This window comes from Phocoena sinus, chromosome 15 (assembly GCF_008692025.1).
Source record: "Phocoena sinus isolate mPhoSin1 chromosome 15, mPhoSin1.pri, whole genome shotgun sequence".
Classification (NCBI taxonomy): Eukaryota; Metazoa; Chordata; class Mammalia; order Artiodactyla; family Phocoenidae; genus Phocoena; species Phocoena sinus.
Genome location: NC_045777.1, coordinates 49,085,787 through 49,101,247, shown reverse-complemented (window position 1 = coordinate 49,101,247; position 15,461 = coordinate 49,085,787). Strand labels below are relative to the sequence as shown.

The 15,461-nt window shown below is 46.7% G+C and overlaps 1 protein-coding gene across 1 annotated transcript in view; it reads left to right on the top strand.

The window, feature by feature from the left end:
* PCSK2 (proprotein convertase subtilisin/kexin type 2) overlaps nucleotides 1–15,461 on the top strand; it is a 211,138-nt gene that overhangs the window by 117,518 nt on the left and 78,159 nt on the right. Inside the window, 2 exon segments of the mRNA XM_032605784.1 lie at nucleotides 298–406; nucleotides 7,090–7,127. Of these exon segments, the coding sequence (XP_032461675.1) occupies nucleotides 298–406; nucleotides 7,090–7,127 (147 nt within the window).

Genomic DNA, 15,461 nt, shown 5'->3' with positions numbered 1-15,461 from the left:
CTCTAAGGAGTTTAAAGATAATGATCTAGTCGTAAGAGATAGGAAGAGTGAAACTGTGTTTGCATATTTCCATAAAACAGAAAACATTGGTTTTGTGTATATCAAAAAAATGGAGGGAGAAGACTAGAAGAGGTGGATGGGAAAACACCCCAAAGCACTGTTTCATGGAAGATGTTGCCATTTATCTGGCCCTGGAATACCGGGTGTCTGAGGAGTGTGGCAAGTAAACATTTACACAGGTGCTTTACCACCTACACCAAACTAATAAGATTCTCTGCTTTGGAATTCCTGAACCAGATCAATACCGGGCAAGCTGATGGTACTCCTGGCCTCGACTTGAATGTGGCAGAAGCCTGGGAGCTGGGATACACAGGGAAAGGCGTTACCATTGGAATTATGGACGATGGTGAGTATTTCAAAGGCTGTACACCACCTGGAAGCAAGTGTGTCTTTGCACACCTTTGGAACACAAAAGATTCATTGTTTTGGAGATGCAAATTAGAGGCAGAATGGCCAGATGCTGGGCATGGTCGTCTATACTGTGTCGACATCCTCACATTTCTCCATGTCAGTGGTCCTCAAGCTCGAGGATGCCCTTCACAAATATTTATCGAATTAATAAGTTTAAAAATATTTAAATGAACTAATGAAAGTTGACCAGCATTGAACTGTAATTTCTTATTGGGCCACTGCTTATATCTTACTTTAAAACGGCTTCTGGGCTTCCCTGGTGGTGCAGTGGTTGAGAGTCCGCCTGCCGATGCAGGGGACACGGGTTCGTGCCCCGGTGCGGGAAGATCCCACATGGCACGGAGTGGCTGGGCCCGTGAGCCATGGCCACTGAGCCTGTGCGTCCGGAGCCTGTGCTCCGCAACGGGAGAGGCCACAACAGTGAGAGGCCCGCGTATCGCAAAAAAACAAACAAACAAAAAAAGCGGCTTCTGTTTATATTTACCATCTATTTCTCTAGATCTACACTGTCCAGCGTGGTAGCCACTAGCAGTATGTGGCGATTTACGTTTAAGTTTAAATTAGTTAAAGCTAAATACAGTTAAAAATTCAATTCCTTGATCACATTCGTTTCACTTCAAGGTCTCAATAACCACATGGGGCTAGTGACAATCCAATTGAACTTCATTTCTATCATCCCAGAAATTTCCATTAGGCAGTGTGGCTCTAGATCCCCGCAACAGCTTTTTAGTAACGGGATTGGGGTTTGGGGAATTTTGACTTTATTGCTGCTTTCAGAATGAGTCGTTGTAAAGCAAACTGATGACATTTTAAAATACATGCCCCCTGCAATATGTTATTCTATCCCACATGCCTGCCCAAGCAAAGATTTAGCAGAGCTTTCTTTTTTACAGTTTGTGATATGAAAACCAATGGGTTTGATGAATCGCCGTGTTTCTAGCTACACATGCCCTTGGCTCTGCCAAGATTCTGGAGCATCTCTGCCCTGCCGTCGTCCCGTCGCGGGTGTATTCTTGCCTGTCGTTAGCTGTCTGGGTCCTCCGTAAAAGCTCCACTGTGCACTACTGGTCTAATTACATATAAAGTCTATACAGAGATGAAACAATGGAGCCTTTCTCTTCTCAAGATCCTCAAAGAACACTACGTTCTCTAAAGCAAGCCTTTGAAGCAGGATTGATGGGAAAACAAGGAGAGTCAGCGCACTTAAAATCAGAACTGTCTTTGTGTGGGCTCATTAAATATTAACATAAAAAAATGCGCAGTGTTTTCTGAGGTGTGAGATGTTTTGAAATGGATGTAAAAGCTTTCTCCAGTGGCCAGGGCTCTCACAAGAAGAAAGGCGCTCTCACGAGTGTGTTTGTGTGTGTGTGTGTGTTTGCGCGCGTGTGCCAATGTGGAGAGCTTACCTGTTTCTCCTTCCTAATGCTTTGGCTTAGAAAACACCGTGGATGAGCCCAGCTCACCCAGGAGAAAGATGCACGTAGGTTTGGGGGAAACCTGCCTGGGATACTTTGTAATCACCATTTCATCACACAGATGTGGCGGGACCAGAGAAGCACCCTTAAAAGTGGCCACAGAGAGGCACGGTGCTCTCACAGAACCCCCAACAGCCCCCGAGATGCCCGTTTCAGGATTCTTTAACTCCAGACCCCTTGACTGACCTTTCTTCATCCCTTCTGAAGAGAGCTAAGGAGAGGGCGTCACCTGCCTCTGGTCCACATTTCCTGGCCTGAGAAGCCGAGCCCGTTACAAAGTCTCAGCAGAATTTCCTATTTGATGTTATTTCTCCTGCTGAGTTAGTGGCCTTTGAGATTCAAAAAAAAGTGCACCCCCTGCCCCTCAATTGTACTCCTAACTTCCCCATTGTTTTGGTCGTCCACTGCTGCAGAACAAGCCACCCCAAAACTGAGTGGCTTAAAACAAACACCCTGTTGCTAACTCTCGCAATTCTGTGGGTTGACCAGGCTCAGAGGGACTGTTTGGCTTTGGGGTCTCTCATACAGTTGGGCTAAGAAGGAAGCTGGGGCCAATGTCAACTGGAGTCTCAACTGGGTGCTAAAATGGCTCGGCCTCCCTCCAGCTCCTCGTGGCCTCCCCAGCAAGGTGGCTGGATTTCTTACGGACAGCCCAGGGCTCCCAAGAACAGGCATCCAAAGACAAGAAGCAGGAGCTGCCAGTCCTCTCGAAGGCTGAACCTGGGAGGGGCACGCATTGCTTTGCCCCTTGCCACTGGATGAACAGTCTGAGAGCCAGATTCCAGGGGAGGAGAAATATCATAGATCCTGCCTCCTGGTGTGGAGAGAGACAAAGGATTTTGAAACCGGCACGTGCCTGTTCAGTAGGATAACTGAAGAAAAGAAGACGACTAAGCCATTCTCCAAACCCAGCATTGAACAGCAAGATGAGCGCATCTGGGGCAAAAGCGGCCACAGCAAGGGCAAGTCCAGACGCATAGCCTCGCACCATGTGGTGGGGCACTTCTGCCTAAACACCCACAGACGCGAAGCAGAGATGATGAGCTGGGAGCATCAGGGCTGCATCTTCTCTCTCAGCTGCCTACACACGTGGATGGTGTGGAACCGTTCCCCAGATAGTCTCTCAACAAGACATCACCCCAAAACAAGGTCAAAGACACACACGGATGCTGACCCTGAGACCTAAGAGCAAAATTAATGTCATATTTTATAAGCCTGCCTTGTGTGGGAAATAGTTGGTGATCTGTGTGTGGAAGGTTCGATTTGTGGACAAGCACAGTTTTAATACTCATTCACCCGTCTCTGGTTGCCCAGCTCAAAAACTCAGCCATCATCCCCTCTGCTAGATCCAATGACTTGATAGTTGCTCACTGCTTTCATGTAGGTGCTTCATTAGGTGCAACTCAATGTGACTGCCATACCCTACATACCTCTGGGAAAGAACTTCCATGGCTACCTGTTGCCAAAAGGGCAGAAAGAATTTCTGAAGGGTCTGCTCTGACATTCTGGGCTTGTTGATGTCAGCAAGGACCCTGCTTAATGATGACGATTCATCCCTTTTGTTGTGATGGAATTGTTTGGTGTTGGGAACTTAACCTGGAAAGTAGGATGTGGCCGTAATGAGACTCGGCGACAGACAGGAGTCACCCAGCCCCAGGACGGGCGCTGGCTATCGAGGTCAAAGATGGTCAGTGAAGGCGTGAGTCAAGGCCTTTAGCTGATGGAGTGAAGGAAGTAAGATTGAAGGCCAGTGAGGCAGGGTCAGAGAGAGATTTCAAGCTGAAATAAAAACAAAAACTAGCGTTTCGTGAGTACTATGTGCTAGGCTCCACTTAACATTTGGAAACAGTCATAATTATTCTCTAAGGTTTGTGTTATTATTATCCACCTTTTGCAGATGAAGAAATTAAGGTTTAGGGAGAGAAGAAATTGCCCAAACTAATCTTCACCACCATCTTCAGTGCTTGAAACCCACCCTGTGGCTCTGCCTCCCTGGTGAGACTTTGTGATGGGGCCTCATCCTTATAAGCAGAGGTACAAGTTTCAGGGCCAGACAGTCACCCACAGCCTTCCAGGAGATTTAGAACTCTGTCATATGTTTGAAAAGCGGTGTTGTCTCTCCTACCTTGGGCCCAGAAGGTCCAGCAGGGTGTCTGTCCCCGTTATTATTGCTGTGTAACAAGTGACTCCAATATTTAGCCGCTTAAAGTAACTATTTTTTTTGCTCATAAGATTTGTGGCACAGGAATTCAGAAAGTCTGGACAGTTCTCACTTGGGATCTCTCATGCAGCTGAGGTCAGGTGTTGTTCTGGGTGGGGGCTCATCGGAAGACTAGAGTCCAGAGATGTTATACATCTCAGCTGAACTATTAGCATTGTAACTAAGAATATGTACGTGGAGCTCACTAATTCCCTGAGGTCTCCAGAGGTGCCAGCGATTCCTGAGAATATGGACTGTTGTAGATTAGACTTTCAAACTAATGACAGATACTAATGGTTTATGAACAAAAATATAACCAAGTATTTGTCATTTGTGCGCATTATGATTGGCTGGTGATGAGTCAGTGCCCCCTGTAGACTGTGAGGCTTAGATGGTCGTACAGCTCAGGTTCTGTATCTAAATTGTGTTTTTCCAGGACCTACGTAACACCTGGCTTTCATTGCTGAAAATAAACCAGCGAATGAAAATAAGAGTGAATACATTAATAATACAAGAACCGAAACATAAACAAACTGATTAAGAAGATGTATTCAGTGACTTCCACCTTCAAAGATAATCAAATATACAAAAATATTGAAATACTATTTAATTGCCAGGTTATTATTTTCATGCTTAGCTCATTATTATTTTTTCTGAGTCATGTCTATCATCCTTAATCTATCAGTAATATTTTCTTCCTCAGGCCAAAGTCTGTATCTGTTCTAACTTCACATTCAGTCTTCCCCTTAACCTAATTAAAGATCCTTTATTTTAATTAGGCTAAATTTATCTTATTTTCATTCTGATTTCTTCTGGTTTCAAATTACCTCTTTGCTTGAATATTTTCCCATCACAGAGAAGAGACTACTGCCTCTTAGAAAATTCCTTTCCCTAAATAACTTGCACTATCAGAATTTAAGGCCATGTTTTTAAAAACTGACTCCCTGTTAAAGAAAAAAAAGTATTCTCTGTATCTTTTAAACTCATCCGTATGTTATAAAATGTTTTGCCTGATAATGAGTTCAAAAAATGTAACCAATTTCCACAAACGTATAGGAAAAATTTAATTTCAACACAGCACTCTAAAACCAAGTAGATTTTTCAAATATTTCTGCTCATCTGCACCATCCACAGAACCCTAAAATGTGGTAGATTGAGGTACTAATGAGGATGCAAGAAATGTAATTTATTAAGTGTTTACTGCAAGCTAAAACACTTTCAATGAACTGGCTCAACCTCGAAAACTGCTTTGCGAGGTAGACAATATTCCCATTTCAAGATGAGGAAGCTGAGGCTCAGAGAAGCTATATGGCCAAGCCACACAAATATTACAGTGTCTGAGCCTGGACAGAACTGATCTGTTGGTCTCGTAGCCTGTGCTTATCCCCAACTCCACCCCACAGCCTACACTGACCATCTCTGGATCAGGAGGGGAGAGGAGGATGGTGGGGGGAGGGCCTGGCTATAGTCTCACAAGCAGCGTGAGGACAGCAATTGCTTCTGATGTCAAAACATGAAAACATCAGCAGCACAGTGACTCCCAGTCCAGAAATTACTTGTGTAACCAGGAAAAACAAAGGAAAACTTCCTTTTAGAAATATACATTTGGGGCTTCCCTGGTGGCGCGGTGGTTGGGAGCCCACCTGCCGATGCAGGGGACACGGGTTCGTGCCCTGGTCCGGGAGGATCCCGCATGCCGGGGAGCGGCTGGGCCCGTGAGCCATGGCCGCTGAGCCTGCGCTCCGCAACGGGAGAGGCCACAACAGTGAGAGGCCCGCGTACCGCAAAAAAAAAAAAGAAATATACATTTGGATACAAGTTCTTTTTCACAGGACAAAGCTATACTGTGGCCTGGCCTTGGTGTGCATGTACTGAAGGTGACCACTAATGATAGGGACTTAATGACGCTCTTCTGGCTTTCAAATATTGCAAACCCAATAGATTGGGTTACTAATGCCACTGGAATAATAGGACCACCCTGTTCTCACCCCTACCAGGTTGAGAAGAAAGCAAGCACAGAGAGGCCAAGCACCCTGCCTGAAGTCGCACAGCCAGTTGGCAGCGTGGTTGCGATTAAAACTCGAGTCTTTGACTCCAAAATCTACACTCATAACCATGATGTTAGGTAGTACAGGAAGCCAGCCGATTTCTGAGAGGGCTAGATTCTCTGATGTCACTGCTGCAATGATTATATGGCTCTGCAGACCTGGATGAGAGCTTTGCAATTTGCCCTTTGAAGTTTCACAGTGCTTTCTGAGATCCACGTGTTAATGGAACCCAGCAGTGCTCATGGACCAAAATTCTACCATTGCAACAACTCTGGGGCAGCAAGACGGGCCACATCCAGGAGAAAGTGCAGGACTCCTGCTGGGAGGCTCCCTGGAAAGCCTTCTGCAGAGACAAGAACCAGCTCCCACCCAGGACACCTCGTGGGAAATCACTTGCCCTTTGCCTAATGGCTTTTCTCGCCGAGCCGTGTTCCTCTGGTTTCCGTGCCAGGCAACGCTCTCCTAATCCATTGCTGTCCGGGCTCTGTTAAGTAATAATCACTTTTCCTCCCCAGAACCGGTTTCATTTCAGAAGAAATGCCAGTTGATGCTTTAGAAATGTCAGGATTTCCACAAATCTCTCTTAGATCAGTTCTCTGTTGAGCGATCCGTCTTAGGGTCACTAAGCTGGCATTTATGTCAGAAGTGTTATCCTGGGGCCTCAAGCTCTAACTGGCTTCCCTCCTCTGACACATGTGGTGGCCGCTGGCTCTCCACGTGGGTGGGGCAGCACCCTCCCCCGGGGATGGAAACTCGAAGCCGGCGCCCAGCGCTCACCCCCACACACACACATCTCCTGGCGCCAGCACCTAAGGAGCGCGCCTTCTCGAGCAGCTTTCCTGAGGATACGTGGCAGGTATTAACCTATTGTTCCTGTGCTCTTGTCTTTTCGCAGGGATCGACTATCTCCACCCGGACCTGGCCTCAAACTATGTAAGTGCAAGCTGCCCTGTGTGGGGAAACGCGTGTGTCCTAAGTGTTCTGGTGCCCCTCATAGTGGGAACTCGCACAGACGCACACACATGCCTGCACGCACATAGGCCGTGCATGCTGGCACACGGGCACGCCTGCACGTGCATGCACCCCAGACTGCCCGTCTTATAAGAGCCACAACTCAGGCCAAAGACAGACGAGGCATGGGGCCTGGCGGCAGGCAGGGGTGAGTGACTTCACCAGAAGAAAAGAAGGAAACTTGAGATCTAAAAGAACAAAGTGCTGAGAACAAAGGTACAGGGAGAGGGAAGAGAGAGCCTTGGCAAGGTTTAAAATCACCTCCAGCTGAGGCTGTTGAATGGTGGGTGGGAATGAGCCCTTTGGGTTCTTGCTGGACAAAACCGATGGCAAAAGCCAAAAAGAGCAGGAACTCACATTGCACCCGTAGCTGTGTGAAGTCAAGCATGCCACCTTCTTCTTATTTCGGTGCTGATGCGTACTCCACACTGACTTTCCCCACGACTCTGAGGAGAGCATTTAGTATCCCTTGACACATAACAAACATTAACAGGGAATCACAGTAAATGCTGTTGGGCTGGAACCCCATGCTCTGACTTTTGACCCAGCAAGTCACCTGCTGATTTCCCGATAAAATCTCCGAACCTTTTAAACATAAGCGATGGCTTTATTTTAACCCCAGGGAGTATACTATTCAAGCATTGGGGTAGTCACTTAAAATTACCCAAACTATTATTAAGTTATGTTTCTCCTGTAACTTCCAGGGCTAAGTATTTTATAAAATGTTATTTATTTGCTGAAAAGACTCATATTTAGGAGAACATGAATTTAAATAGAGGAAAGATGGTTAACAAGCAGAAGTGTTTGGGGATCAAAATTCTGGGTCATTCTTCCTGGAAGGTGTGAGTGTCCACATTGCAAAAAGAGAAGGGAGATTTTCCATGTGTGTAGTGGACTGGGAATTGGGAAGCAAAGCACCAAGGTGCTGGGTTTCTATTTCCTGCACGGGTCTTACAAACCTGGGAGAGTGTACACTGGGCATAGTCCAACCAATGTGCCTCCAGAGAGAAATGACAGAAGACAATCCAAAGCTCTACTTCCCGAGATGAGAATCCACTCTGGTAGATAAGGCAGTGAAGAACCATCTAGGAGTTGCAGATTCTGCCTCAACGACCATCTGCAGAGTCTAGGGACAGCATTCTCTCCTCCTCTCTGACCCCCTGCCCCACTGCTGGCACACGGGGCTGCCTGCCTGGAGGTTCCTTTGCTTCCTTAGAGGCACTGCCCCACACAGGGCCTTGTCTGTCCCCTCCAAAGCCCTGCCTTTCCCAGCCTCCCCAGTAACTGCAGGACCTTGGAGAGTTCTCCAATGGGGAGGTTGAGAGATGCACGTGCCTCATTTTCTCCAAGGTTCTGATACCCAGGGGCCCTTCCTCATGCAGAAACGGCAGGAGCGACAGCCTGGAGGGGGCAGGTTCGACCTCAGGGCTGCCCTGCACGCGAGGCATTTCCAGTCTCCTTCCCAGCTGAGCTGCGGCTGCACAGGGTTCCCACCACCCCCCAGACCAGCGCCTCTTGGGGAAGCCAAATAAGGGTCTGCTCACTTATGCAAACCAGCGTTGCTCCTCTTACAGCTTCTAAGACTTCAAGGTGGGGTAGCTGCCAGTCAGGCTGGAAGCTGCCAGTCAGGTGGGCAGCGCACGGCCTCCCTCCTTCGAAGGCCACTTACATGGACACTGACCTGGGCGTCCCTGGCCAGCCCAGGGGTTTCCGTGACAGCTGCCCCCGACACCAGTCACCGGATTAAAGAGATAGTAATTCAAGTGGGAGAAAAATCCTCTGGGGCTCTGATGAACTGCAGGTACGATGCCAGTCGACAGTGGGATTCATCTGCCAGAAACTCTAATCTGAAATTGGAAAGGGAAAGATACCCATTGAGAGGTGCCAGCTCCACCCAATTCTGCAATAGCAGAACATACCTGAAAACCCTATGGGTTCTTTGAGTGTGGTTTTCTGCTTTCCTTTTTTTCCCCTTTGTTTCTTTCCAAGAAACTTCTTTTCTAATTAAAAAATACCCAAGAGGGAGGGGATATGTGTATATGTGTGGCTGATTCACTTTGCTGTACAGCAGAAACTAACACAACATTGTAAAGCAACTATACTCCAATAAAAACAGAATAAAATAAGTCACTGCTGACCAAAGTAAAAAAATAATTGTCCTCTATAGAAAATGTATAAAAACATAAAACAGATTCAAAACTAGCTATATCACCATTCTTAATACTTTAACATATTTTCGACTTCAGTTCTATGTATATATTTTTAATAAAATTGGGCTCTTGTTGTATATATAGTACCCCCCTTCCATGTGTTATGTCATGAACATTTTTATATTATTAAATAATCTTCAAAACATGATTATAAGGGCTATATAGCATTGCCTCATGTGATAATTTACTTAAACTTTCCAATCCCCAATTCTTGGACAACTAGGTCGCTTCTAATGGGAGTCTCACTCTTAGAGGGAGTGTGACAGACAGTGACAAGGGTGGTAGAGGTCTCCAAACCACAACATGATAGATGAGACATTCAACTTGTTCAGTAATTTCTCCCATGAAAATTCCCACCAACGGGTGACAATTGCAGGAGGAGGATTTTAGTTCAGTTAAAGGAAGAACTATCTAATGATTAAGGAATAAATAAAAAGAATTAGCTCTCCCAGGAAGTAATGGGTTCTCCTTATCGGAAAATGTTTATGAGGAGAGTTGATGACCTTTTGGCGGGGATGTTGAGGAGATGACTTAAACTAGATGACATCTAAGAATTGACCAGAAAATGTGAGCTCTGGACAAAACTGCACAATTTGACAACTTCCATCCAAAGGAAGGTCTGAGTCTTCAGCAATTATCAAAACCCTTGGAAGCTTACAAACCAATTGTATCTAATTACACATGACTTTGAAAATGTCCTATGTCTTTTGTATAGGTGAGAAAACTGAACAGCGAAATAGCTCATCCCTAATTCCTCAGCAGGGAACCTGAACCAGCTAGTTTTCACTAGTCACAGCTCTCCCTCATTCTGTGAAGAGCTGAGAGTGACAACTTTGAAGCTACTAACCAGATTTATCTTCTTTATTTTTAATTAAAATTTTTACACTATAATTAACGGAGTGAGCATGGCAAGTGGAGTAGACCTGTCCAGGAGGGCAATGAAATCAGTGGATGGTGATAAACTCGAAAATTGTTTGAGCAAAGGATTAACAGGCAGCTTCACACCTTGTTAGGTGACTTACTGGCTTGGATGTGAGAGCTAGCCCCGTGCCCTTCCAGTGGAATGCACTTTGGGGAGGTCTGTGTTTGGGTTCCCGCAGCAGCAGACCCGAGACAAGGGTTTCAGGGCAACTAGTTTATTTGGGAGGAAGGTCAGAGGAAGGGAGAGCGAGATGGGGAAGGGAAGGCAGCCAGTAAGGGGTGCATTTCAAACAAGTCACTATGGTGAGTGGCTGGAATCCCACTGGGGCATCTGTGAGATGACGCAGAAGATGTACACCAGAGTTATCCCACTGGATGGGATACCCGGGAAGCTGGGGTATTTATATAGCAACTCCTATCAGTCATTGGTTGAGGGTTGGTCACAGGGGATGTTAACATCCCAGCTGCTCCTACTTCCCCACTGTCTTGGGAAACGCCCTCGGCAAACAGAAGTGGGTACAGGCAGCTGGAGCCCACCAAGGACGCAGAGATGACAGAAAGAGGCATAAGGCTGGGTCCAGGCAACATCTGCCAGAGGGAGGATGCCTTGGAAATATATTAAAAGATTAAAATAAACAGAAATGTGCTCAGTGAGAAGTAAAAACCGTATCAGAGGTTCTTAGACAAATGTGACAAAAACTTCTTCATAATCAAGCCAGGTGAAATGTTTCCCAAAACAGAATTATTTTCAAAGCTTGTTTATTCTGTATATTAAAAGAAAAGACTCAAGGTAGGCTGGTCGTCCAGTGTTCTTTCTATTTAAACTGAGAATTTTAATCCTCTGAAAGCTGTAAATCAATGTATAAATGTAAGTCATTAGTGTTCATTTAATTCAACAAACCTAGCCTGTATCTGTTGAGTTAGGAGCAAAGGATAATAATGGCCACTTTTTTTGTTACCCTATTGTTCTATGATTGAATTTAATCGAGGAACCCAGTCTCGCTGGTAAATATTCACTATTCCAAATAAACACATTCACCTCCCTTCATCTCAATGGTAATAACATGAAATGAGTCTTGGCCGAGACCCTATTTTAGACCAACTTGAAACTGGGATTCCTTTACCCCGTCCTCTCTGGGTATTTGCTCCAGCTCAGTCAGGTGGCTGTGCGTTGGGCCTGCCATGGCCGAGCCCCAGAGGAAGAGAAACCAGACACAGGTGTTCTCCAGAGGAGCCTGAGGTCAGTCGGGACACAAGTGTGGGGCGTGGCTTGCAGGTGAGGGGTGGGCAGGCCGGGAGGTGGCCGTCTTTGTGCTGTGTGGCCCCCGTGCAGCAATGATCACGGGCCCATGTTCACGGTACAGGTCCAAGCCTGGGGTCCTTTCAGGCCTGCAGAATAGAGGGAGACACGTATTCAAGAACATGCAAGTGTGGGTGAGGCGGCCGCTTTCAGAGCATGGGGGCGACTGAAGCTGAGTATCTCCTGCTCTGCTCCAAAAGCAGGATACTTTGAGATGCTTTTGCTGCTGGAGCTAAGGAGGTGAAGAGATGGCTAGTGGTTCCGTAAAATCCAGAGAGAGCCTTCCCACTGGGGTGAGGGTTTTCTCAGAGGCAAGTAGCTTACTTAGGAGGAGACCCCAGCAAGCACGAGCCGGCTCTCCTGGCCTGCCCGCCGTACACGCAGAGTAGGGTCAGGCAGGGTGGCTGTGCTGACCCTTGGAAAGCGGTGAAACCTGAAACTCAGTGAAACCTGAGTGTGACTCCCGGAAGCCTGAGTCTAAGATGTGCAACCTTAGACTCACCTGTTAAACCTCTTTGAACTTTAATCTCCTCGTTTGTGAAGTGGGCCAAAAGAGTATCGGGTGTGTTGTGGGGTATCGCGGAGATACCTGGCGGATAATAGATGCTCAATAAAAATCCATTTCCTTCTCAAAAGAGTTGAGATGACACGAAGCCAGCCTGTCCCGATGGAGAAGCAGGGACACGCCTCCAGAAAGCGGTGCAATTGCTCGGGGCACGCCCAGCGCTATCAAAAGAGAAAAAAGGGCACCTCCAGACTAAGCGTAAGATTGTGAGACTAGGAAAAGCAGAGGGCAAAGGTGGAGGTTACCAAAGTCAATCTCAAAGATTGTGGGAAGCCGTTGTTCTGTCATGCCGCAGATAACGTGGAAGCCGTTGTTCTGCTGGTCGCAGATAACGCTTATCAGGGAGTAGCCCAAAGGCTATGTGCCACACATGCGCCACGACGAGCCAATATGCTAATAAAGGCTCAGAATTGCAACCAATAAATTGTGAACAGCACATATCTTGTTGAGGTAACCAGCCAACCACAGATTGAGTTAACCAGCCAACCACAGGTTGAGTTAACCAGCCAACCACAGGTTGCCACAGGTTCTAGTGCATTATAAAAAGCCAGTGTGAACAAAGCTCGGGGTCTTCCTTCCATCTGTCTATAACCAAGCTGTACTCCAATAAAGTGTGATACGAGAAGAATCTAGCGTGTGGTGACTTGTCTTTCTGCTGGTCAGAAGAGGCTCGCCGCAAAAGATCTATTTGAAAAATAAAAGATTGATCTGAAAAAGAGCAGCGAAGCAAACAGAAGGAACAGGGAGAGAGAAGCAATTACCCGCAGCCAGGATAGCAGGAAGGACGAGGCCCAGAGAGAGAATTTCTGATCTGTTTTTCTCTGTCACAGACCTTTGAACTAAAAGGATATTCACGGATATTCATCCCCTAGGTGGGTGAGGAATTGTACAACAGTAATTTTTCCAAATGAGTTTTCCTCCAGGCCAGAGAAACGACCTCTCCTGACGCCTAAGTGGTCACGGGGCGGAGCCCAGGCTCCTGCCCTGACGCAGAGAGTCCTGGCCCTTCTCACACTCGGGCCTCCACCTTTTAGCTTGGAAACTGTGGGTCACCCTCTGAGCAGCTCCAAAATCCTGTGCTGAGAATCTGTGTGGGTTCATGTGCTCTTCCTGAAGTTTTTCCACAAATTCTTGGACGCAGCAAATGTGGAAGATTGCCTGGACTCCACTCCCCAACCTTCTCTCAGCTTCTGCTATGGGGCTCCACAGAACCTCCCTCTAAAGGGTGAAGTGTATTTCCCAGCCCTTGACTTTGGGCTGGGCCTTGTGACTTTTCTAAAGCAATAGAATAATACAGAAGTGCCAGTGGGCCAGGTCAGAGGCCGTAAGCGGCCTTGTGGGGTCCTGCGTGCCTCCCTAGGCTTCTGCCATCACCATTAGAAGAGCAAGCATTGGCTGGCCTGCAGGGACCCGGGGGGACGATGACAGGCTTGTGGAGAAGTGCTCCCCCAGCTGCCAAAGCCTAGAGCGCTGCCACCCGCATCCACCTACAGAACGGCAGGAAGAAGCTGAGCAGCCTCGCCGAGCCCCCCGCAAAATCAGCTGAACCCCAGGCAACCCCCAGCAGCAAGCAGGCACTGCCCAGATCCGCAGAGCTGCCCACCTGCGCCTAGCCTAGGTCACCTCGCTCCCGGCCGAACTGCAGACTCATGAGTGATACACATGCTTGCTGTTACATGGAGCTGACACATCGTGATGGTTTTGATACGGCAACTGTTACAGTCACCCACGCCGGACCCTCTTCCGGGTCCTCTCATGGTAATTGGGGCCCATCCCAGCCTAAGGAGAATATAGATTTCTCTGGCCGCACCTCAGACCTACTGAAACAAAACCTCTAGGAATAGAAGTCGTCACAGGTATTTCTTTGACAACATTCCCAGATTCTGATGATTAACTTCATCATTCATTTCGGCACTTTCCTCACTCGTTCATTCAGTCATTCATTTATTCATTCCACAATGCTATTCCCCGAAAATGTGTGACTCACACAAGCTCTGTGTAGGGAAGTGAGTAACTTTTTTTTTTTCTTTAAGAGTAAAGTTAAAATTTACGGTAATTTTTTTTCTATATACAAAGAATTATAGTACATGTTTATGGGGACTCCTAGTGCAGGGCTCCCCTCTTTTTCACTAAGAGTTCCACTTACCGCAGAAAATCTATCAGGCTGAAGGGGGGCAAAAAAAGTGATGGACCTCAGCTGACACCCCCTCTGCCCCTTTCTTAAAAATGTAAAGATAGATCTCTATTGTCAGCTTGTTTTGTTGCCAAGACTTAGAAAGCTGCTCTTCCATCAGTTCCTGTGTGCTGCACTCGCCCATCTTCAACAGTGAGTAACTTTTAAATTTTGTGTCCTTCTTAACCTTTAGCACAGTCCTGAGCAGGCATTTAATAAATATTTGTTAAATTGCATTTCATATTAATTAATCATTCATACTTTGCAAATGAAATCAGGGGCTAAATCACATGATGGGCCTCTATCAGTGGTGATGGGAAGTGCTGGCATTCAGAGCTTCCTCTGACTCCCAGCTGTCAACCGTCTCCAGGTGGATGCCACCACCCCATTCCCCATAATGCGTGTTGCCAGTGAGGGGATAGAAGACCCCGGAACTAACTGAGGCCCCCATGGCTGAAGGCCTGAAGGGAATGTGATTCTCATTGTGGATAAAACCACCTACAGATAACCAAGAGCTCTTTCTTTTCTGTAATGTCTAGAACTCCTCAGGTTGGGGGAAATACAATTAAGTTCCCAGATGGGAAAAGATGAATTATGCTCTTTGGTTCAGTTCAAAATCTGGAACATCATTTATGCTCCAGGGCTGTTATTTCACCAACAGAAGTTCTTGGAAAAGAAAAAAGCCCACAAGGACCCACACTTTTCCATTCTTTTGATGGGTTCCTGGCTGATGACTGGCTTTGAAGAGGGGCCTTTGAGCTCCACGTGGCAGACGGCCGCCATGATGAAAGGGTGGCTGCTGGGCATGGGCCAGGCCTCAGCCCTGAGTGACTCAGATGCTATGAAGTATTGATTGCATGCATCACTTCAGGCTTTTAGGCGGATTAATATTTAAATAAGTACATTAATATTGCATATGAAACCGAGGTTTAAACAACCTTTGTGTCTTGTTGAAAGGAGCCGGCATTTTTTGATGTACTCATTAATGCTGGCCAGATCACAGTGAGCACTTGGTCACCAGGAGGCTAGACTGAATATTGGGGGTAAGAAATTTCTTTCAATCATTTGGACAGACCATCAGTCAAAT